Genomic DNA, 25383 nt, shown 5'->3' on the forward strand with positions numbered 1-25383 from the left:
TCTTCCCTTTTTTCCCTGTGAATTAAAAAAAAATATTTCTTCGGGGTTCTTCCTGATCCGATGTGAGGTCCTGGGACAGGGATGTCGTATGTGTACAGATTGTAAAGCCCTCTGAGGCAAATTTGTAATTTGTGATTATGGGCTATGCAAAATAAACTGAATTAAATTGAATAGATGTTGCATTCATTTTGTCACAAGTCCTTTCCCGATCCATCAATCCTCTGGCATGCAATAACTTATGGGCTCTAAAAAATTAATGAATGAATTTAATTGAAATTGAACATGAGATACTGCTTTTGTGGGAATAATGGGAATAATTGGGACTACAGATGAAAAATAGCCTCTTGGCTAACTCTGGCACATTTACTGCAATGTTTTTATCAATGTGCACTGTCCCTTATTAAATAAACCATTTTAAAAAACTTACGGTGTCCACATTTCTCTTTTTTGAGCACCAAGTCAAATAACTTCTCTGACTCGCATACTTTTTCCAACTATCGGGTCTCTCTCCTGTTGCTCCCGTGTGTGAATATGGTCCGCGGTCCGCCTGTTAGTGACCCCTGATATAAAGGGTATTCTTTAGGGCGGGGCTACCTCCTGATTGACAGGTCGCTGCCACTGGGTGACGTTACGACAACTACGTCCACTTCTGATATACAGTCTATGCCATCTGATGGTCTGACTGTTCATGTTAATGGTTTCAGATCTCACCAATTACTTACAGCCAAAGCTGCCAAAACAAGCACAAGTGTATATTGATATATCAAGTACATTATTTTGACTCCAACTCTGTCCGTCTCGGGTTCACTTTTAAAAGGAGCGAACCCATTCAAATATGGCTCAGTAACAAGCAATCAGGAAATGTAAGTAGCGCTTCCCCCTCCTCTTCATTCCTGAACAGCTGACGCGATGGGGATGGAGGCTGTTTTAGCTGACGGCAGCATGGCAGAGCTTTTTGATTCAGTCACAGCAGCCTGTCAGCCAGGGAACACTTTTCGTCAGACCTTTTTTGAATAATTGAACTCCCCCAGCCCTGAGAGCTCCAAAGCACAACGAATATTTTAGGGAGCAGGTACTTAGCCAGATGCCCCACGCTGAAGACTCAAATACACCTTTCTCGAATGGTGCCACCCTGGATCTAGTGCAGTACATTTATTATTAGTAGTATTAGTTCTGATATGGCGATTCACATTGGCCGATGGATCGTGGAGGTCTCCATCGTGGAATATGCCTACTATGAACTATTCATACACTCTGTCATATTCATTGAATGTATTTTAACTCTCAATCTGTCCTTCTGTACACATTACATCTATTGCATCTGTCCATCCTGGAGAGGGATCCTCCTCTGTTGCTCTCCTGAAGGTTTCTTCCATTTTATCCCCCTGAAGGGTTATTTGGGAGTTTTTCCTGATCCGATGTGAGGTTTTGGGATAGGGATGTCTATGTGTACAGATTGTAAAGCACTCCGAGAAAAAATTGTAATTTGTGAAATTGGGCTATACAAATAAACTGAATTGAATTGAATAGAAACCCAGCTGTTCTGAAATGTAACAAAACAGATCGCACATATATTAATGAGAGGTCTCAAAATCTTCAACACTATGTTTTCATTTCTTTGACAGATTCATTGGGCTGATATTTTTCTCTCATATTCTTTCGCCATTGGTCCAAAGACACACATGCACAAATTAAGTATATGTTTTATCAAGTGTCCAAGCGGCAGTCTCCAGGGCTGCAGAGAATCATGGGGCGATAGAAAGGGAGGGAGATAAAGGAACCAGAGCGAAATGGGAAATTAAATTTCCTCAAAACCCTATGAGCAATTATCATATTTACATAGTGTACTGGGCGAAGTGAGCTTTTGGAGGGGGTGGGGGGTGGGAGGGCGGGGGCTGTAATGTCAGGGAAGCAAAGCAGAAAGGAGACAAAGGGAAATTGTCTTTGGTGGGTTCGGCGGACGGAGGATGGGGTCGAGAGGAAGGTGACGGAAAGGTTGGAAGGCGTTTCAGGGCTAGGTTGAATGTAAAAAGGCGTTATGCACCGGCTCTCTGCTTATTTACTCAACTATAGGACACGTATGTTAGTTGAACGCTTCATCCACCATGTGAAGTTTATTGAGAGAGAAACCCTTATTCACTGACAAGACTGGAGATCTACGGGGCCGGCTTCGGCTCAGAGGTGGAACGGGTTGTTTACCAATCGGAAGATCCTCCGTGGGCAAGACACCCCACATTGCCACGAGCGTAGGAATGGGCGTGAATGTCAAACGTATTCCTGATGGGCATGTGGCATCTTGCACGGTCGACGATGCCATCAGTGTATCAATGTGTGGAAATGGGTGAACGATGAGATGTAGTAAAAAGCGCTTTAGGTGGTCTGAAGATTAGAAAAGGTGTAATAGAAATGCAAGCACATTACCATATTTATTTGTCATTTTCTCGACAACCGTTCATCCGATCGACTTCACACTTGACGGTGCAATGCGAAGGACACACATTTGTTTTTATGAACGTCTCTCAATGCCAAGCGATCGGCCCATTCCGAACTGGCCCTTTTTATCCTTTAAAAAAAAAAAAAAATGATATTTATCAGACCTGGTCAGTCAAAATGAAATCGACCAGTTTTGTTATCGGTGCTTGTGACGGGTCTGCCAACCCGGACAAAGGACACAACTGTGTACTCTGTTTCCCCAACGTCCTTACAGCTTGCTCACTTCACAGAGGAGGTTCTCTTCCTTTTTTTAAAGTGTGATTTTCCAGAAATAACTGATGAAATCAAGTATGCAGTAATTGTTGTCATGGCATTGATTATGGATTTGGTTGTCGCAATAGTGGTTTGTGGTCTCCTGAGTTGGGGAATCGATAAAAGTAATTGTGTCACATTTTGGGAAATATCTTTATTTAATTTTCTTCCAGAGGAGCTGAACAAGAGTTGTCTGTTGTATGAGAACTACCGTATCGATTGGAAAATCATTTAGAATTTTCATAGTGGTGAGAACGGGTAAGGAAATGCCTGTTCTGGCTCAGACACACAGACACACACACACACACACACACACACACACACATTCAACTGAACACTGCATAACCATTCATAGTTCGGAAGAAAATAGTCATGCGTTCACATTCTAACACAATATACACTGTATACACTGTGTTTTTTCTTTATAATGGTGAAATGATTTCAGGGGAAAACTAACTTTGGATCTCACATTATTGATGCGATCACATCTCTGCTGAGATCAGGCAACCCACTCTCAACCAATTAGCCAATTTATATAATTCACAACGAACAGTCTAATACAACGGTTGATAAATCCTGACTTCGTTAAGATGATGCTGCTGCGTTTTGCCTAAAGCCTTTTTTTTAAAGAATATATCTTCTTTCTTAGCTCGATGACAAGAAGAGGACAAGCTACAATTTTACAAATTACTTTTTGAAACAACAATTTATTAATCCACGCTGTACTCAGAAGCAGTTTCTACGGCTTTTGTTTACACAAGATATAGTACCAGTCAAACCAAAATATATATATTTAACAAATCTGTGCATGTACTCCTGAAGCTGCCGTGAGGCTAGCTGTTTCCCCGCTGCCATTTCGTAATGCTAAACTAAGCTGCGCCCGGACAAAACGATACCCTTGCCCTGAAAGTATGGGTGTATTTTATAGAGCAGGGGTTGGGAATCTATGGCTCACGAGTCATATATGGCTCTTCCTGTGACGGCATATGGCTCCCAGACAATTTTGAGTTGAGAAAAAAAAAATCTCCGCTCGCCACCCTGTAATTTTCTCTATCGCGCCAGATTACAGCAGAAGTAATTTAAGGTCCCTTTTCTTAACTCTCCTGTTACTTTAGGGTCAATTTGACCCCATTCAATGTTTAACCCTCCTGTTACCTTAGGGTCAATTTGACCCCATTCAATGTTTAACCCTCCTGTTACCTTTATATTTACTGACATATTTTACCCTCGGGTTCAATTTGACCCCAGCAATTAAAACCTCCAGAAAATTATTAGAATGAATATTGTTTTCCAAGTTTAAGTGTGAGGTACTTTTTGTTTGTTTGTTGACTACCTAAATAGCCCTTTAAATATATAAAAAAGTTGATATTTCTTATATGTTTGACACAGTGAAAAACAGCCTGGGGTCAAATTGACCCGAAAGAACACCGACATTAAACATTGAATGGGGTCAAATTGACCCTAAGGTAACAGGAGGGTTAAAGAGCACGTCTTTGTTCTTTTATTAAACTAAACGTCTGTTATTGATCGTATCTAACCAGCAGCATGTCACTGTCTCTACGTGTCGTTAACACTTCTCAGCTCTCCGTCTCGTGCCCCATCATAAATGCATATCACTGAACTAAATCCATGTCATCGCCATTTTAAGCTTTAAGTCGAATACTTTGGTCAAACTGATTCTACAGTTGAGAGCTCGGGATAAGTGATGTACAGTGATTATATTCAACTGTGTCAAGTTTATGATATTTATTGGGGGCCAGTTCAAATGTATAGAATGATCTATAAGCGAGTCATTGAATTGACAAATCAAATATATAACCTATAAGAAAGCAAATAAATGTTCTTCCCACATTGTTGACTTTATTTTTGTCGCAGCACATAATAGAAATCTCAAAAGTAGGGGAATAGTGACGTATTGACTGGAAATGAACCAGCTTTGGCCTAAATCTTTGCTTTGTGATCTCGGCTTACAACACCGCTGGAGTTCAAACAGGAATATTCTGGTTTGTGCACAAAATGACATTGTTGTACAAGATGAATAAACAATACATGAAGATCCACAGCTCAGTCCACTGTTGGAAAGAAACACTGTGATGTTAAATATGCAGGTTTATACACACACACACACACACCCTCATCACTTTAATTCCACCCCCTAAAAAACCCCATAAAGCATCCATCACAAGCACACAACATGCTCAATTGCATCACAGTTTCATAGCCCATCCCGGCCTCTGTAATTCAATTCATTCATTCTCTCTCAGCTCATTTCGTCCTTCCCTTCCTCCGATTGCCTCCGCCATGCATATTAATAACACACAGATAAAAATGCGCTTGATTAAAATCACACCCGGTCCAGCCACCCGAAACGCTCGCGCCAACAACACAATGACGGCTCTTTCTTCGGGGCAGGAGGCAGGAAACGAGAACATCCATAATGGATTTGTGCACACTCCATCATTAAGAGTCTCTTTGTGTGTACACACACCACTCTCCTATCACCTATTTGTTGGCAGGGGGGGGGGGGGAGTCAGAGTTGATTACCCTGCCACTGCATTTCTCTCACCCCCAGCCTTTCATTTTGTTTACTTGTAAATAGCACGCGTTTACTCACCGAGGCGCCGGCGCTGTAATTTGTCAGGATTCCCGCTGGGTTGTCGCGCACAAAGCTGCTGCAGAAATTCTTTTGAATGACGAATTCAAGATGAATTATTTGTTATCTTGGTGCAGCGTCCGCCCTTCGGTAAAGATATCCATACTAATAATGATACGGAATCATTTTTGTAGAGAGCGAAGTCGTCCGCCGGTGGCCTGCACACGGCCAACGGATGCACAGTACGGAACAAAGGCCCAAAGAGGCTGAGGGCGAAGAGCTCTCCTCAGATAGGACGGGGCAATAGTTCAAGATGGTCAATATCTCTTTCCAATGGAGTCCTATCGTTGTCGTGTTTCCGTCGGGTGGTCATACACCAGATGAACAACAACTTGCTGTATGTTCCCGGGCCTTTATTCTCAGTTCACTCGCCTATACTCGCCAGGTGGCGCCGTTCTTACCGTGAACATCACAATCGTCATAAATCATACATTCACATATTGTGAGAGATAAACCCACAAAAAAATGTCTGTATAACATGCCAATAGAAAGTAGCCGAAATGACACTGGATAATGACTGTTAAAACTAGAACGGGCACTCGGTAGAGCGCATACCTTCGCATATCACAAGATTGGGCATTGAATTATGAACATTTTGGCATTAGTTGCATGCCAATTGGACAAAAATGTATCGTGCTATGGTAAAAAAAAGAACATGTTGACCTTTCCATGACCTTGACCTTGACCTTTGACCCGATTGATCCCAAAATCTAATCAAATGGTCCCCGGATAATAACCAATCATCCCACCAAATTCCATGTGATTCAAGAAGATTTGACCTGTTCATGACCTTTGACCTTGACCTTTGACCCGATCGATCCCAACATCTAATCAACTGGTCCCCGGATAATAAACAATCATCCCACCAAATTTCATGCGATTTGGTTCAATACTTTTTGAGTTTTGCGAATAACACGCATACAAATAAATAAATAAATACACGGAGATCAAAACATAACCTTCCGCATTTTCAATGCGAAGGTAATAAATAAATACACGGCGATCAAAACATAACCTTCCGGCATTTTCAATGCGAAGGTAATAATACAGAATTGAGACTTGACACACAGGGCTGAAGTGCCTGCTGCTGCTTGGAGAGAACTCCCATCACACCGAACGCTTGAGTCACGCATGAGATCCCCAGTCAGTGCTTAACTTGTGAAACTTGTGTCGACCCTCCCCCGCTGCAGCTGGGTACCTGGCCTAAAAGGGCTTCCTGGTGGGAGGAGCTACAAGAGGGCATAAAAGGAGGCACAAAGGGGAGTGTCTCTCTCTCTACTCTACGTGACGCTCTCACTCAGCAGGGCCCGCTGCACCAGCCTCGTGATGTGCTTCTTGTTGTTTTGCTACATTAAATAGGCTTTGTTTTGGAGAATCAATGTGTGGCCTCCCTTTTTGTTACCAGCCGTGAGCCAGGTGGTAACAAATGGGGGCTTGTCTGGGATCGTTTGAAAGGTATTCTTGTTAAAAGGAGTTTTCCACACAGATCTTTTGGGTCGAGTATGTTTCGGATGAGCCAGGTGGGAACAAACTCTATCGATCTCCAATACGGAAAGGGTTCGCTTTGCACCAGAAAACCACTGGACTAAGACTGCTATCCACGGCGGAGCTGATTCAGAGACAATTTAAATAAGGGGGCCGAATGTTGGGACCCGGAGAATTTGCTGAAAGTTTTTTTTGCCCCTGTAAAGAGAGATGTGTTCTTGTGGCGCTGCAGCACTTCAGGATCAGAAAAATAATAAATAATCCCCAGAAAATCCCTCTGTGCTATCACAGTCACCAGCCATTACTATTCCTCCTCCTCGGGTTCGGCCCCTGTGGGGAAGCTGCAGAGTTTTCTTTTGATGCCAAACCTGATCACAGGCGGAGCTCCGTGCTGACTGCGCTCTCAAGATGAGGACTGGATTACTGTGGACCTTGATCTTGACGAGACCTTGACACAAGAGACTGAGATGTGTACAGATTGTAAAGCCAATTTGTGATTCTGGGCAAAATAAACTGAATTGAATTGAGATCAGGTTTGGCAGCAGGCTGTCGCATTTATTATTCTTCCATCGAGGACATTTCTGGCAATAGTCACTTCTATTTCTTTGAAAAGAATCGACTATATCTTCATAAAAAGTTGGCATATTCTTCGTTCGCATTCTTCCTTTTGAACCCGTTTTTTATACTACGATATATATATATATATTAGGGCTGTCAATCGATTAAAAAAAAGTAACTAATTAATCGCACATTTTGAAATTCATTAATCGCGATTAGTCGCGATTAAACGTTTTTTCTTTTCTTCTAAAGACTAAATCTTCTAAATGAAAGAGTAATCCCTTCAATTCAGTTTTTTTCAATTCAGTTTATTTGTATAGCCAATTTCACAAATTACAAATTTGTCTCGGAGTGCTTTACAATCTGTACACATAGACATCCCTGCCCCAAAACCTCACATCGGACCAGGAAAAACTCCCAAATAACCCTTCAGGGGAAAAAGGAAGAAACCTGGAGGAGAGCAACAGAGGAGGATCCCTCTCCTAGGATGGACAGATGCAATAGATGTAATGTGTACAGAAGGACAGATTTAGAGTTAAAATACATTCAATGAATATGACAGAGTGTATGAATAGTTCATAGTAGGCATATTCCACGATGGAGACCTCCACGATCCATCAGGCAGATGGCGGTGGGGAGGAGGAGTGGCGGAGTCTCAACAGGACAGTGGCGTAGTCATGAGCAGGAATTCCACGACCCAGACGATCCATCAGGCAGATAGGATTTATGCCGTCTCATAGGGTCCGATGACCCCATGAGACGTGAAGTCAAAAGGACTCCGGGAGAAAGCAGAGTTAGTAACGTGTGATTGAGAGATGAAAATTCATCCTTAAGGAGAGAAAAAGAGGAGATAGGTACTCAGTGCATCCTAAAACGTCCCCGGCAGCTATAAGCCTATAGCAGCATATCAAGGGGCTGGACCAGGGCAAACCTGATTCAGCCCTAACTATAAGCTCTGTCAAAGAGGAAGGTCTTAAGTCTACTCTTAAACGAGGTGACTGTGTCTGCCTCCCGGACTGAAATTGGAAGCTGGTTCCATAAAAGAGGAGCTTGATAACCAAAGGCTCTGGCTCCCATTCTACTTTTTAAGACTCTAGGAACTACAAGTAGTCCCGCATTTAGTGAGCGTAGCTCTCTAGTGGGGCAATATGGTACGACAAGCTCCTTAAGATATGATGGAGCATCACCAATCAAGGCTTTGTAGGTTAAGAGAAGAATTTTAAAAGTGATTCTTGATTTTACTGGGAGCCAGTGCAGAGCAGCTAGTGCAGGAGTGATGTGATCTCTTTCTTAGTTTTAGTGAGAACACGAGCTGCAGCATTCTGGATCAACTGGAGGGACCTAAGAGATTTATTAGAGCAGCCTGCTAATAAGGAGTTGCAGTAATCCAGTCTCAAGTAACGAACGCGTGAACCAATTTTTCTGCATCTTTTCGAGACAAGATGTGCCTGATTTTTGAAATATTACGTAGATGAAAGAATGCAGTCCTTGAGATTTGCTTTACGTGGGAGTTAAAGGACAAGTCCCGATCAAAGATAACGCCAAGATTCTTTACAGTGGTGTTGGATGCCAGGGCAATGCCGTCTACAGAATCCACATCACCAGATAATTGATCTCTGAGGTGCTCAGGGCCGATTAAAATTACTTCGGTTTTGTCTGAGTTTAACATCAAGAAGTTGCAGGTCATCCATGTTTTTATGTCTTTAAGACATGCTTGAATTTTACAGAGTTGGTTGCTCTCCTCTGGTTTTATCGATAAATATAGTTGAGTGTCATCTGCATAACAATGAAAGTTTATGGAGTGTTTCCTGATAATATTGCCCAAAGGAAGCATGTATAAGGTAAATAAAATTGGTCCAAGCACAGAACCTTGTGGAACTCCGTGATTAACGTTGGTGGTTATCGAGGCGTCATCGTTTACAAATACAAACTGAGATCGATCTGATAAATAGGATTTAAACCAAATTAGTGCCGTGCCTGAAATGCCAATCGACTGCTCCAGTCTCTGTAACAGGATGTCATGGTCAATGGTGTCGAATGCAGCACTAAGGTCTAACAAGACCAGGACAGAGAGGAGTCCTTTATCTGCTGCCATTAAGAGGTCATTTGTAATTTTCACCAGTGCCGGTGCTGTGGTGTTTTCTAAATCCTGATTGAAATTTCTCAAATAAACTATTATGATGTAGAAAGTCGCACAACTGATTTGCGACCACTTTCTCAAGGATCTTGGAGAGGAAGGGGAGGTTAGAGATCGGTCTGTAGTTAGCCAATACCTCTGGATCCAGAGTGGGCTTCTTCAGGAGAGGTTTAATAACAGCCACCTTGAAGGAGTGTGGTACCTGTTAGCAGAGACACATTGATCATATCTAATAGAGAGCCGCCAATTAAAGGCAAAACGTCTTTAAGCAGCCTCGTCGGGATGGGGTCCAAGAGACAGGTAGACGTGTTCGAAGTAGAAACCGTTGAAAATAATTGGTCACGGTTGATAGGAGAAAAACCCTCCAAATATACACCAGGGCATACAGCGGTTTCCAAGGCCATTCCACTTGAGGACAGATTGGCACTGGTTATGGGCAAGAGATTATTAATCTTGTCCCTAATAGTTAAAATCTTTTCATTAAAGAAGTTCATAAAGTCATTACCACTAAGGTTTATAGGAATGCTCGGCTCCACAGAGCTGTGACTCTCTGTCAGCCTGGCTACAGTGCTGAAGAGAAACCTGGGGTTGTTTTTATTTTTTCTATTATTGATGAGTAATAGGCTGCTCTGGCATTACGGAGGGCCTTCTTATATGTTTTAAGACTATCTCGCCAAACTAAGCGGGATTCTTCGAGATTAGTTGAACGCCATATGCGTTCAAGCTTCGTGACGCTTGCTTCAGTTTGCGGGTCTGAGGGTTATACCATGGAGCAAACCTCCTCTTCCTCACTGTCTTCTTCTTCAGAGGGGCTATCGAGTCCAGTGTCATTCTCAGAGAGCCTATGGCACTGTCAACAAGATGATCAATCTGGGACGGACTAAAGTTAGACCAGGAGTCCTCTGTTATATTGAGACGTGGTATCGAATCAAATACAGAAGGAATCGCTTTAGTAAATTTAGCTACAGCACTATCAGATAGATATCTAGAGTAGAAACTTTTGACTAACGGAGTACACCCGTAGTATAAATTCAAAAGTTATGAGGTTGTGGTCTGACAGAAGAGGATTCTGTGGGAAGACGTTCAAATGCTCAATGTCAACGCCATAAGTAAGAACAAGATCAAGCGTGTGGCCAAAGCTGTGAGTGGGTTTCTGTACTCTCTGACAGAAGCCAATCGAGTCCAACAAGGAGATGAATGCAGCACTAAGGCAATCATTATCAACATCCACATGGATATTAAAATCTCCAACAATAATAACTTTATCGGTTTTAAGAACCAAACTTGATATAAATTCTGAGAATTCAGATATAAACTCTGAATATGGACCTGGTGGCGGTACAGAATCACAAATTGAATTGGCTGTAGTGTTTTCCAGGTTGGATGTGAAAGACTAAGAACAAGGCTTTCAAATGAGGTGTAGTGTAATTTTGGTTGAGGATTAATTAATAGGCTCGATTCAAAGATGGCTGCTACTCCACCTCCTCGACCGGTGCCTCGAGGAATGTGAGTATTAATATGACTTGGAGGAGTCGATTCATTCAGGCAGACATATTCTTCATGGCTCAGCCAGGTTTCAGTTAGGCAACATAAATCAATGTGATTATCTGATATTAAATCATTCAGTAACACAGCTTTAGATGACAGAGATCGAATATTTAGGAGACCACATTTAATAGACCTATTTTGTTGCACTGCTGAAATAATGGTGTTAACTTGTATAAGGTTATTGTGTACGACTCCTCTTCTGCTTACTTTTGATTTATTTAATTGAAGTGGCCGTGGGACAGACACAGTCTCTACTCTAAAGTCAAGGGTGGGTAACTGCTCGAATGGAAGAGCAGAGAATGGTGTTAAACTACAACTCTGCTCCCGGTTCCTGATCTGAACCCTGGGTTGTCATAGATTAAGTCCGGTGATCAACTTGGTCATATTCGCAGAAATGAGACGCGCTCCGTCCAACGTGGGATGAATGCCGTCTCCTCATCAGATCAGGTTTTCCCAGAAAGTCTTCCAGTTGTCTACGTAGCCCACATTATTCGCTGGGCACCACCGACAGCCAGCGGTTGAAAGACGACATTCGGCTATACAATTCGTCTGTCTGCAAATTTGGGAGAGGGCCAGAGAAAATTACGGTGTCCGACAACGTCTTGGCATAAGCACACACCGATTCCACATTAATTTTAGTGAGTTCCGAGCGGCGGCTCGGGCGCCATTACCACCGCGGTATTACAATCTGACTGTATCTCCGCTTATCCTTAGCCAGCAGCTTCAAACAAGACTCCACGCCGCCGCTCTGGCCCCGGGAGGCACACGACTCTGGTCCGTGGCTTCGCTATTTTCACGTTCCTGACTATAGAGCCCCGATAACCAGGGTGTGTTCCTCAGCGGTGTGTCGCTGAGCAGGAAAACTGGTTCAAACGTGAAGTGGTTGGTGCACAGCGGGCTTCTGTGTAGACTTACGACTCCTGCGAACAGTTACCCAACCATCCGGCTGCACGGTTACCGCCGGGGCACAGCTAACAGCTGACTGTAGCTCCGCGCCGACTACGGGAGAGGGCGGGCTAACTAGCATAGCTGTCTGAGCTTCGATAGCGCGGAGCCGTGCATCTAACCCACTTAGACCTGCCTCCAACCTAGCAAATAAACTACACTTGTTGCATGTATCGTTATCATTAAGGGAGGCAGGGGGATAACTATACATGAGACACACTGAGCAAGAGGGAGCGGGAGGGAGAGAAGAAGAAGTCATGCTCGCTGTTGAGCTGGCAACCAAAGCTTACCGGAAGAGTGAGATGATGAGTTTCAGACAGCGTGTATTTCAGACACTTGTTTAATTGTATTCTTTTTTAAAGACAAAACTTCACACAGAGCTGTGTTTTCAAAGAGGCTCCTACCTATAAAGTGCCAGCGAGGTATTTAATATCGTGGATGATAAATTGTTTCTTCAGTGAAACATCCAGATTAGTAAGAAAAGGTGTATTAGAGACCCCATTGGTCCTGTCATCTTTAACATTGAACAACAGCAGAACAAGTGGCCTTGGTAAACTGACAAATATGTAATGTTAACCCTCTGGAGGCTGGGCTCATTTTCTCGATTTAAAAAAAAAAAAGGCTTTTAAAGGCTTTTGCATATGACACATCCCAGTGTTTCCCCCACCATTCTATCAGGGTGAGGCCCCGCCCCCCTGTAATGTTCTCTATAGCGCCAGATTATAGCAGAAGTAATGTACGGTTATTTTCTTCAAGACGTCTTTGTTCTTTTATTAAACTAAACGTCTGTTATTGATCGTATCTACAGCAGCATGTCATTCTGTCTCGACGTGTCGTTCACACTTCTCAGCTCTCCGTCTCGCGCGCCGCAGAGCTTCATGCCGGCGTGTCTGCGCGCACATCGGGGCGGAGCAAAAAAAAGTCCCCTGCACCTTCCGCCCCGCGTCACCGACACGTCGCCCTCTGTTTCTCTGTGAATATCGAGGAGCAGACGGGAGGAAGGAGGCGGACTGCCGCGGCTTGACACTCAGAGGAGTGAAACACTTCAACACACACCGGAAGTAAACAAAATTGCGTTAAAATATTTTAGTGCGTTAATCGCGGCCAAATTAATCGCATAGATTAACGCGTTAACGCTGACAGCCCTAATATATATATATATAGATATAAATATAATAAATAAATAATAATAAATATATTATATAATAATAATAGGTTTGCACTTGCACACAATTAGGTGCCCAACCTTGCTGGTACTAATATATATATATATTTGTGTATATTTGTGTTTCATAGAGCTACGTCCCGGCCAGAAAGGATGGGGTGTTCCTCAACTCCCAGTGAGAAATAAGCATTGAAACTCACATACACTTTTCCAAAAAATAGAAGCGTCTGTGCAGAGGAGTATATTTGAGGTTTCATCTATTTGGTTTTCTTCGACTCAGATTTGTTGCAGTGTTTGAAACTCCGCTGCTCAAATTGTGTAAACCTTAATAGGACTTAAACACACATTTTTTTTCTTTTTATTTTTGATCTCCCAACAATAAGAACTCAAAGTGGGAGTATCTGATCTGAAATTGGGTTTTTGTACGCAGTAAAAAAAAAGGAAAAACTGATTTGCCAGTGAAGAAAACCTGGGCAGCAGCCAGGAGCAGAGGAACCAACTCACCGGTTAGCATTTAGGGATGAATGCACAGCTGCAGTCAAAGCTGCCAAGTCAGGATACTACTCGCTCTTCCTCACAAGTCCCCACCCAGAGCAGCTTCACTCTGGAGGGCAAGTCCAATACATCTTCAGCTCCCTGAAAAAAACCTGTTCATCATTAATTCAGAATCTTCTGTGATCAGCTTTCGACCGATTATGGTGCTGCTGCTGGCCTTTTAGTCCGAAGCTGATTACACCAACAGCCCTTTGTTTAACCTTTGCCGGCGATGTACTCACCGGAACTACAAGTCAATGATGTTGTTCTCTCTAAAATAGACGTCGAGAAGCATAACCCGCAAATGATGAACCAGAATTGGTCAACGCAAATGAAAAGATGAGGAATTATTTTTTGACCCAAATTAACAATGTCATTTAATTTGTTCCAAAGCTGTCCAATAACTTCCAGAATTGTGTTAATGTACCATAACATGTATTGATGTTACATTTGTTGAGTTATTTCTCTTCTAGTCAAATTAAATGGGTTGTTTTTTTACCATCAATTAATGCAAAAAGCCTGCTAAAAATGTCGTAACAATTTTAAGAATGTAATACAATGAGTTGTGGTTCAAGTCGCTAACCCGATAGTCCAAGTGTAACGGAAGATTCTACACCTCCTTCGCTCTTTGTTGGATCAGGAGAAGGTCGAGGGAGAGCATAAAGGGAAACTTTGACGGTTTTCAAAGTGCAGCGCACGCAGTAAATTCAGATGGATGGTTCCCAGGCCTCCCACTGCACCTAAGTGAACTGAATTATTTGTCCCATCAGCTAGCTGGGAGGATGTTTTGGATTTTCTGATTTGAAGAGAATCAGCAGTATTAAAGTGGAGAAACAAAGGCCACCCTGATGAAGGTGTTTGCTGTTTTGTTAGGAAAAGGCCCAAAAACTGCAACGATGCTGGCAGGGATTGATAAGTGAACTGAACCAGGCATGACGCTGTTTTTCACCGTGTGGCTGAGACCATTAAATAACCCGTGGCGAAACGAAACTATCGTTTAATGCAATGCAACACACTCCTGTTAACTTAAAATTGGTGTTTAATGCAAAATAAAAGAACGGTCATGCTCGTTGGAGCGACCTTCCTCTTCTGCCTCCATTTTTACATTCAGCTCCTCGGTTCATTACTGGAGATAATTGCAATACTCATTACTGCATGCAGATGTAATAACCATTGGTATTCATTTTGTCTAAAAAGCTCTGATTTACAGACTGCTTTTACTTGTAATAATAGGGCTTGTGGAGTAATTGCAAATCCATGTACACATTGGATTTAAACTTCAGAATATTCTCAGTAATGGCACCCGTACCTGCCTGTAACTGCCTCTGCATTATCCTGTATATTTTGATTATTTTTCTTTTTTCCGGGCCAACAGGGCGTTGCTGTATAACCGCATGTATGCTCAACCAACCTTAATAAAAGGGTAAATGTTTCCCGGTGCCAGAAGGAAACCTGCAGATGGTGCCACCCGGAAAAAAATAAAAACCAGCATGTGCCGAAGCAGTTCGTTGCCGAGCAGAACGATGCGCCATCTGTTGAAGCGCTGTCACCCTGCCGCTTTGTTTGGCTCCCAGTAAACATTCTGACATTGAGTTGTTGTTGATAACACGACTGCACTAAAGGAGGAAACATTGAGGCAGCATCTGTAGTCGCGTGCAACTCGCATCAGGACTAATATCCGATCAAACCCATCAACAAAGCTGGTTTAATATCACCTTTTTCAATCCTGTAATGATATCATGTTGTCATACGGTTGTGCTCGATTCAACCGATGCTGAACTCGGACACCCCCTTATCGCCGCTGTCTGTCAGACGCTCGCTCTGTACTCTGGGGCAACGATTCACCCGTCATCTTAATGTGATGACGGGTGAATCTCAACCGATCTGGAAGGTGTGAAAGACGGACTCACATGACACACTTACATTGGGCATTGAATTATGAACATTTTGGCATTAGTTGCATGCCAATTGGACAAAAATGTATCATGCTATGGTAAAAAAAGAGTTTGACCTTTCCTTGACCTTGACCTTTGACCCGATTGATCCCAAAATCTAATCAAATGGTCCCCGGACAATAACCAATCATCCCACCAAATTTCATGCGATTTCAAGAACATTTTGACCTGTTCATGACCTTTGACCTTGACCTTGACCGACCCAAAATCTAATCAACTGGTCCCGGATAATAAACAATCATCCCACCAAATTTATGTGATTCGGTTCAATACTTTTGAGAGTAGATTTTGACCTGTTCATGACCTTTGACCTTTGACCGATCGATCCAATAAACAATCATCCAATACTTTTGACAAATAAATAAATAAATAAATAAATACATAAATACATAAATAAATAAATACACGGCGATCAAAACATAACCTTCCGGCATTTTCAATGCGAAGGTAACTATGCAGCCTGGCCACAGTCAAGTTAAAATGGACAAACAGAAGCTATAAATAGTGAGGCAGTAAAGTTTGCTGTCGATGTAGCCCGCCGTCTTGAATGCAGTCTGGAGACACGTCTGTCTCAGGCACTCGGCCGAGACAGATGCCATTTCAACAATGGATGATTGACATCAGCATGAACCCCTCCTGCATCGGTTTCATCGAATCAACATGTCGCCGGCTCTGATTTTCAAACTAGATGAACTGCAGCGAATGTGAGAATAATTTGTTCTGAACTGCCGAAACAAGTTTTTGAATCAATTTGAAAACAACTTGATTAAAGTTGCACTGATGTATTTCTTTCTAAACAAAACAAAACAATGGTACAATTGTAGTGACAAACCCAAAGCCAATTTCTACTACACTGCAGAGCTCCTTAGCTCTCTGGCTGGTGTTAGGACTCGCATACTAACATACTATACAAACTATTCATACTACGGATGACGTCTAATTGAGCATGTTAGTGTATTCCAAATGCATAGTATGTGGACTTTGCGCACAAATTATTATTACATTAGCAAGAATTACGACAGTTTGAGCTGACTGGCCAAAGAGCACTCAACTCATGGTCCTCTTCAGACCGCACAATAGTAGATTCAAAGTTTCAATACATTTTAATTATAAAGTGCATATACAAAGTGGATGTAGTTGTCGTGACATCACCTATTGGTTTGTGGACTGCTGTATTGGAAGCCTTGAGTCAGGCTTTTTTTTTGCCATCGGCGTCTGTGATTTTTGCAACCATTGAAAGGAAGTGATCATATTTGGACTATAGGACTCTTGTAGCGGTAGCGACCTGTTTTGTTCCTGGACTTTACTGTTTTGGTTCAGTTTCACAGCTTCAACCAAAGAGACAGATGCACTCCCGCAGTAGTTGGTAGTAACCAAAACCAAAGATAAAAGGAGAGCAACCAGAGGACGTACATTTATGAGGTGGCCAGAAAACAGAAACGCTAATATTGCCCTGTCTGCTGGATGTGTTAATAGTGCTAACACATTAACTTTCAACTCAATTCAATTCAGTTTATTTTGTAAAGCCCATTCTCACAAATTACAAAAATGCCTCAGAGTGCTTTACAATCTGTACACATAGACATCCCTGTCCCAGAACCTCACATCAGATCAGGAAGAACTCCCAAACAACCCTTCACGGGGGGAAAAGGGAAGAAACCTTCAGGAGAGTAACAGAGGAGGATTCCTCTCCAGGATGGACAGGTACAATAGATGTCATGTGTACAGAAGGACAGATTTAGAGTTAAAATACATTCAATGAATATGACAGAGTGTATGAATAGTTGGTAGTAAGCATGGACCACGATCCAGACCTCCGTGATCCATCAGGCAGATGGATGTAGAGAGGAGGAGTGGGCGGGGCATCAACAGGGCCATGGCATAGTTGGTTGTAGGCATATTCCACGATCCAGACCTCCAACTTAATAGGGCTATATGTCAAATTTGTGATTATTAGCTTCCTGTAAAGTCGAGTCAATACAGCTTTAAATAGTTACATCGCGACCTCGGATTGGTCCAACACTTTTTCTGATTGAGCTTGGTTGGAGAAAATGTATATTTAATATGTCTGCAAAACTTAACTGACAAAACCAAGCTGAATATTGTTATTTAATCTTATTTAATGTATATTCACATATAGAGCGTATTCACTCACGTGACCACAACAACCTTTGGCGGCCATGTTGGGGTCCATGCACGGCATCGTTTTGCGTTATTTTATGCCGCTCTTCTTTAGAAATGACCATTATATCCTGAAGGAGACACAATTTCAGTTCAAAACGGTGTGCCTTTTGATTATGGTGCTGTGCCTCACTGTTGGATGTGGGACTAAGGATTCAGAATATGGGTTTATCAGCTCAACAAGACAGGCTATTACTTCAACTTGTCATGCATCGACTTCGGCTTCACTCGGCGTATGAGCGTTAGGACTGTTCTCATGTGTTTCTGTTGACACATCGGGTTGTGGGCACGTTTCCATTGACACACTCTCGTCAATAATCTCTTTTTGCTTTTTCGCCGAGCGAAAATCAATGTCTTTCACTTGCGCAAAAGGAACTGTATGGAAACTTGGGAGGAAGCCATGAACATGGCAACTCCGTCGGGCGATGTCTGCCTTTACTCTGTGATTCATTTCAAGGTAACATAAAACACTGGCTCCATGGGAACAGCATCAGCACGGCCACCAAACAGTCACTGCTGGTCCTGAAGGAGCTGGAAGCGGCTTCATCCAGACACTCGTCCTGGAGGCGGAGCTGTGCGACTACGGATCATATATGAACCCAGACACGGGGCGCTTGATGTGGTATTTCTACAACAAGTATAACGCAGAAATAGTTGTTAATGTCCCATGGTCGATAGCGGAAATGAAAACTGTTTTACAGGAATGTGACCGGGCTATGTGCTGGTAACTAGGGGTAACTAGCGAATTAACCACAAAGTGTTGAGCGAGTAAAATCAGGTAAAAAAGCGTTGCGAATATTCAATTCCAACAGCTGAAATCTTTCTTTGGTAATGCAGAAGGACATGAGGTTGCTGGGCTCTCACATAATCAAACAGCGGACACGATAGCCAGGTCAACTTCTTCCGACATTTAATAAGTGGGACCCCAAGATGGCGCGATTGAGATTCTGACGTCACGTGAATACGCTCTATAGCATTTTGTCATACAGTAAAAGCATATCACTGATGCTTGTAAAAACTCTTATAATGCAAATTAAAAGTGCTTGAAAATGACTTGAACTTGACTTGTGGATACCTCTGTAAACATTTGAAAGCTAAAGGCAACAAAGTATAAATGTTGGTTTGGTGTATTTATGCTGGAAATAGTATTCTGTGGTGCTGATCTCATTTCTAAAGGGAGAAGAAAAAAAAGAAAAATGTTGTTCTTCAAAGTGTTATAAAATGGTGCCGCTTGTAAGTCAAGCCACCGTGTCTGAATATGTTTGAGTGCCCATGGACCCTGTTTCCTTTCTGTCAAGCTGTGCTGAGCTTTGAGCACTCATTAGCAGTCAAACTAGGACTTAACCGCCAAGCCAAAATAACGATTGTACTCCAGGAATGATCTGGGAAAGACCAACACACCGAGTTCTCCTCTCTTTCTCCTCTTTTCTTAACATCAGTTTTTTTCTTGTCTTATCTTCTTTGAAAATATGACCTGAGAGAGAAAGGCAGTCAGCAGCAAAAGAGAAATGTGGGGGAAGTGTTTTTGTGGAACACAGGGAAAGTCAAGGGGCCATAATATTAACAGGGAATGGGCTTCAAAGCTGCTGTTCTTGCTTAGAGACCCAGGAAGAAGAGAGGGTGTTATGGTACGGAGGAGAAGAGGTGGAGATAAGAGGAATTAAATGAAAGGAAGAGATGTTCTCATCTCTGACAGTTAGATTTATTATATTTCATGTTCTTCATGCCATCGCTTTAATAACAGGGATTATTTTAGCGTATTTTCCATCTTTTCCTAAACCTAAGCAAATTGATTTGTGGCTAAAACCCCACATGGCATGAGCACTGATGGCTTGTGTTGCTGGACATTTGTAGGAAAACGCACGAAGAATGTTGTAAGACCTTTTGAACTGTTGTATGAGGATACTATCAGAGTAACTGAAACTGGGCACTTCGCAGATGATGGGAATCAGGCTCTGGTGAATTAAGTTTAACAACATTTAATGGCAAGAAGTGTAAACAAACAATCAAGGCTCACGATCGTGGGTTTCGTGGTGATACGGGCGCCACGTGAACCAGCTCGAAGCACACGGGTCAAGACGAAAGAGGACGATATTTACCCAGTAACATCATCAGAATATATATTTTTCTAAATATATTTCCACAAATATGTATTCAATTATTTCCCTCTTTATGTTAGATCTTTATCCAATCATATTCAGCCATCGTGCAGGGGCTAACATCTGCCCTTAGGCCTCAGAATCAACATTGAAGGCGGTAGCTTCAAGTGAATGGGAATGACGATGTTGTGTCAACCAATCAGCTTTAGAGTTGGCTCCTCTAGGCCGAAGCACAGGAGCCAGCTAGCAGGCGGAGTGCTGCAGGTCTTTGATTGGATTACCAATATTGAGAGGCGGGTCCTATGGGCAGGTAGATGCAAAACCTCAGAACTAGGAAACTGAATTTGATAAAGGAATTAATTTGACTACAAAGCTGTTTTTCAACCCACAATGGCGGAAGGAGGAGAAGATGTCGATTTACTTGAAATCTGCTTTGGTGCGACAATGCCCTGTTTAGTGAATTTTTTCTCAGACGGCTGTTTAGTTTAATGATCGACGATTGAGCCCTGGTCAAGAGCCATGGCATCATAATGATAGTAATAAGAGGTGGATTAATTCGGTGGGACTGTGACCTGGCCCAGGCCCCAGGCCCACGGCCCGCCACTGTATTTACCCAGTACAGAGTATTAGTCCCAAAATCAGCCAATCACCTACTGTTTAAAGGTAGTTCAGCCTTTTAACACCTTTCTGTTGGCTCAAAGTCCCGCTATCAAAATGGAGGGGTCAAACATCACGAACCCTGGGTCAAAAGGTTACTTCCGGTCAAGTCGCTAGACAAGTATTTTCACAATAAAAGTCCCGTCTGTTATTATCCTCATTAAAGTCACTTCACGGGTTTCAACCGGCTTCCACGATTCTGAAATACTAACTAAACATTCACTCTCGTGCAACATACATTAATTCTTTCCATTTACATTTGCATAGAGTAAACAGTACCCCTATGCTTCATAATACATTAATAACAATATCAACATTCTCCCTAATATTTCCCATTATAATATCTTTCTATATGTATTAATTTAATGTTCAAGACTACAGAATCAAAATAAACTATTACAACCTAACAATACATTGCTGAAAAAACATTTCTTTGTATTAAATATCATTGTATTTGCAAAGTATTTTTCGTTGTTTTTAGTCTTTGGATAAAAGTATCAATATGTCCATATTTTTCAATATACGAGAAGGTGAGGAACATATAAAATCAATGCATAAAAGTGAACAAAAGTCAAGAGACCGAATAACATTACATGTCATTTAGCTGACGCTTTTATCCAAAGAGACTTACAATCATGTTACATTCATACACCGTAGACACGGCTACAGGGAGCAATTCAGGGTTCAGTGTCTTCCTCAAGGACACCTCGACGAGAGCGGGGATTGAACTGCCAACCCCCTGATTGAAAGATGGACCTGCTAACCACAGTTGATAGCAGCAGAATAAGCACACAAGAGCCAGGAGAGTCTTCATTTGAGTGATGCAATGTATCTCATGTTGTAGTACCTGGTGTGTGATGTTTACATTCTTGGAGAAACAGGATATGTTCAGATATTGTTATCAGCTCTCATATGGTGTTCGCCAATGTGGATTTTCCAGTGGTACAACCTGCCCTTTGGCCTCCATGTTTGAAGTCTATTGTCTTGGGCCACAAGCTTATTTTATACATAAATACATCGAATGGTTTAGGGGTCCTTACCACATTTACCTATTTATACAGAGTGTTGTCGTATGCACATCTGAGGTAAATGAAATCTCTGGAAATGGTTACAGCCTCTGGCTTTTTTTTATTTTGTTAAATTGATGCAATACTTTGTGTCTCGAATAAACTCAGTCCTGAGAGTGTTCAGGTTTTTTTGTAAACTTTTTTCCTGAGGCCATTTACTGATTTACAATCTGGTTTCCTAATAGAAATAGTTTTTGACGTGTTCCACAAACATATTTCAAATCAAAATTCGTGGAAGTCCGCATAAGCGGGAGGTGGCGGTGGACGGATGAGTCCAACACAAGACTTTTACGCCAGAAACCAAAAGTCAATGTAATGTACTCGAGTGTGTGAAGTCTGACTTAACATTAAGTTTAACCGACGTTCAAGGAACACAGAGTCGTTGTATGTTTCTTCAAATTACTTTACTTTTTCCTCCTTTAACGCGCATTGGTGAAAACTGAAAACAAAGACAATACAAACAGTTAGTCTACATTCCCAAACAGAGTGATAATATCAATTTACATTGTCGAAGCACTCCCGGCATCGCCTCTTTGATGCTGCTCAGTGAAGCATGCTGTTCTCTGCTGCTGCTCAACCTGAAGTGCTAAAACTGGCCATGATTTAACTGGATTAACCGGAACCGGAAGTGACGAACCGGATGTAGTTAACGTGATTTAACCGAAAACAAACGAATCATATTGATATTAATTATCTTCTGAAATTAATACAAGAACTAATCAAAAATAGAAAATGCCTTAAGGCAACACAGTCATCGTTGCCTTTTTTAAATAATTCTTCCGCAACCTAAATATTTATACTTCTTGTGCATTTGCATCGTAGTTAACATATCGACTAGACCAGTCCAGCCAGGAGTGACTTTGAGCTGCATGCTCATATTGACTGGGTTCTAACTCTTGCCTTGCAGCTGCGTCCACAGTTTTCGCGTCTGTCATTGAGCTCTGGCTCGGCCCAATATTCACTTTGCTCGAGGCAATCATCCTTTAATTAGGCTGTCAATGGCCGATTGACAGTTCCCCCAATCAGCATGAAGCTTTTCTTCACCTGGTTGGACACATAACCCCACTCACTGGGCCTCCTGCTCGCATTTAACAGGCTAGAAAAACCTGTCAAAGATGCTCTCCTAAATTATTCACCAATGCACACATTTATGTTGAGAAGAACTCGGTGGGGATGTTTTTTAGATTTATTCCAAAGGACCACGTCACGCACCCCATGGCTGCTTTGAGGTCTGCAACAGAACTGTGAATCCTCTCCACGTGTTGCTCAATTTACATTCGCTCCGTTTTTCCGATATTGTTTGTGTTTCTGTTTAAAAAACAAAAAATCTGTACGGTGTCTGGGCGAAGCGGCGCCTGCATCCCCATTTGGTTTCGGTTCTGTTGTTTTGTCATGAGCGAGCGGCTGCAGGCTGTGTTGTTGAGTGATGGGGAAGCAGTGTCTGAGTGAATGGGCTTCAGGGTGGCCAGGGTTGGGAAATAGAACCACGCGCACACACACACACACACACACACACACACTCACACACACACTCGATGTGACAAGATACAGATGTGTCAACACCAAGAACTCTGCCGTCCTCACACAGTCCGCTCTCTCTGACCCCCACCCACCATCTCTGTCTGTTATCTCGCTCTCTTTGACCCCCTCCCCCACCATCTCTGTCTGTTATCTCGCTCTCTTTGCCCCCCCTCCCCCACCACCTCTGTCTGTTATCTCGCTCTCTCTGCCTCACTCCTCGTGACGCCGCTTCTGGCTGTGTGCAAATGCATTCACTGCGAAAGTGGAAAACACTGCCGCCACGGCGCAGTTTCATTTCATTTGAGACTCCCTGCCATGCCACCTTCGCCCGCATTTAGAAATAAATTAAGGATCTCTGATCACCCGTGCAACCTGACACACTGGATGGATTCATTGGGAAATCGACATCACCAGACTTTGTGGGGTGGACATCGGCCCGTGGGCTCAGACGTCATATCACATTGTGTTTGTCAAGAAAAGCTCATTTTTAACCAGCCTTGCAGACTGTTGGATCACATCTTCTCTTAAACCCTTTTTAAATGGCATTGGTCAGGTTTCAGAGGACTTTATGCTCGACATGTATGAACTGTGTATTTATTCAGCTCGACTGAACGCAGTTGTTTGCTCACTGAACAAAAAACTTTCCTTCCTCCTTCTAGATGCGCAGTACACGAAGTGTTTCGATTTGGCCCGTGGGATTTGTAGGCGGCAGAGCGTATGAGCGCCCTCTGGTGTCCGGGGGTAAAGTGGTGGGCTGGTACACCGGCTGGAGACCGGACCGACCCTTCGCCACCGACATGGCAGGTAAGGAACGAGCCCCAGTCAGTCAGAAAATGACAAACTGATAGTACTTAATGTTTTTGGTTATCCTCTCACCTTTCTTCTGCCTTTCTTTCAAATTCACAATTTTTTTTTCATGATCTAAGTAGATCATCATATTGTCTGATTTGAATAACATTTCGATTCTAATGACCATACATGTAATTTATTTTTATTTTTAGCCCCGCTACTGGTATAGTTCCAACAAAGGATTATCATCATAATGATGTGTTCCACCGAACTCTTTGAACACAGCAGCATCTCTGTTCAAAGTATCCTCATACAACGGTTCTTATATCCTCTTAAAAGTTGTTTTCATTTTTTGTGCGTTCCCCTACGAATGTACAGCAATACGAGCGATCAGCACTGAGACCAAACAATGTTTTTCCTCGGTTCAGGAAAAGATTGTGTTTGTTGCGGAAAATACGTACGTATGTATAAGTACGTAAGCTACGTCACAAAAGGAAGGTACAACTCGTCAAAGTTTGCTTTCACTAGAGACACATGCAGCAGTCTCCTAAGTGAAAGTCCTGTGTTTGCCATCCCTTTTTTCTAACACAGCAGGGTTGTTTCAAGATGTTGACCAGAGTAGAACAGGGAAATCGTGCTACACCTGGAGGTAAACACTCCGGTTACGCTCGTTCACTTTAGCGTTTAAACGGTTCAGGAAATGGTGGTGCAAATTCGATTTTAGTTCTTAGCGCTTCGTGAAAACAGTAAACGGATTTTATTGATCAGCTCACTCATTACAAGCCAGTTTAAGGTCAACTGGCTTTCATCGGCGCAGAGAACAAACAGGAAAACAATACACTGTGCTCTTTCCCTTCTGTGAGTTTGCCTGAAGAGATCAGACAGCTTTTTCTATTGCGCCTCTGTTTAGTTCAGGGCTTAATTTACCATAAAATGAGATGTGATCTTTCCAATTTAATATTCTGACGGTTGCTCCTCCACACAGGTGCTCTAGTGCTTCTCGGCTTGATTGTTTATTCCAGAGATAAATCATGACGCAGGATTGCAGAGTCCCGTTGAATTAAGCGGTTCTGAGAAGCGGCAGATTAGATGGAATTGCAGCAGTGGGAGGCATCGGGAAGCTCGCCGCTGAGTGTAACATGTATGTGCCCTGAATAGATCGTGTTGTCTCAGAATGACTCCCAAGGCCTCGATGTACAGCCAGACAAGTCTGTCCTGCTCTAAGTGCTCAGTGCATAGCAACTGGGTTTGTATTACAAGGTGGAGACACTGTGACATCTTTTTTTGAGAAACATTCTATAATAAGATAATTTCATTGACTTTTCTTATTTTTTCATTTGTTGT

At 42.5% G+C, this 25383-nt stretch overlaps 1 protein-coding gene across 1 annotated transcript in view; it reads left to right on the plus strand.

Moving 5' to 3' along the window:
* b3gat2 (beta-1,3-glucuronyltransferase 2 (glucuronosyltransferase S)) overlaps positions 1–25383 on the plus strand; it is a 69830-nt gene that overhangs the window by 12156 nt on the left and 32291 nt on the right. Inside the window, exon 2 of the mRNA XM_056436148.1 lies at positions 23910–24054. Coding sequence (XP_056292123.1) covers positions 23910–24054 — 145 coding nt within the window. The remainder of the gene's footprint in view (positions 1–23909; positions 24055–25383) is intronic.

The sequence above is a fragment of the Pseudoliparis swirei genome, chromosome 17, assembly GCF_029220125.1.
Source record: "Pseudoliparis swirei isolate HS2019 ecotype Mariana Trench chromosome 17, NWPU_hadal_v1, whole genome shotgun sequence".
NCBI lineage: Eukaryota > Metazoa > Chordata > Actinopteri > Perciformes > Liparidae > Pseudoliparis > Pseudoliparis swirei.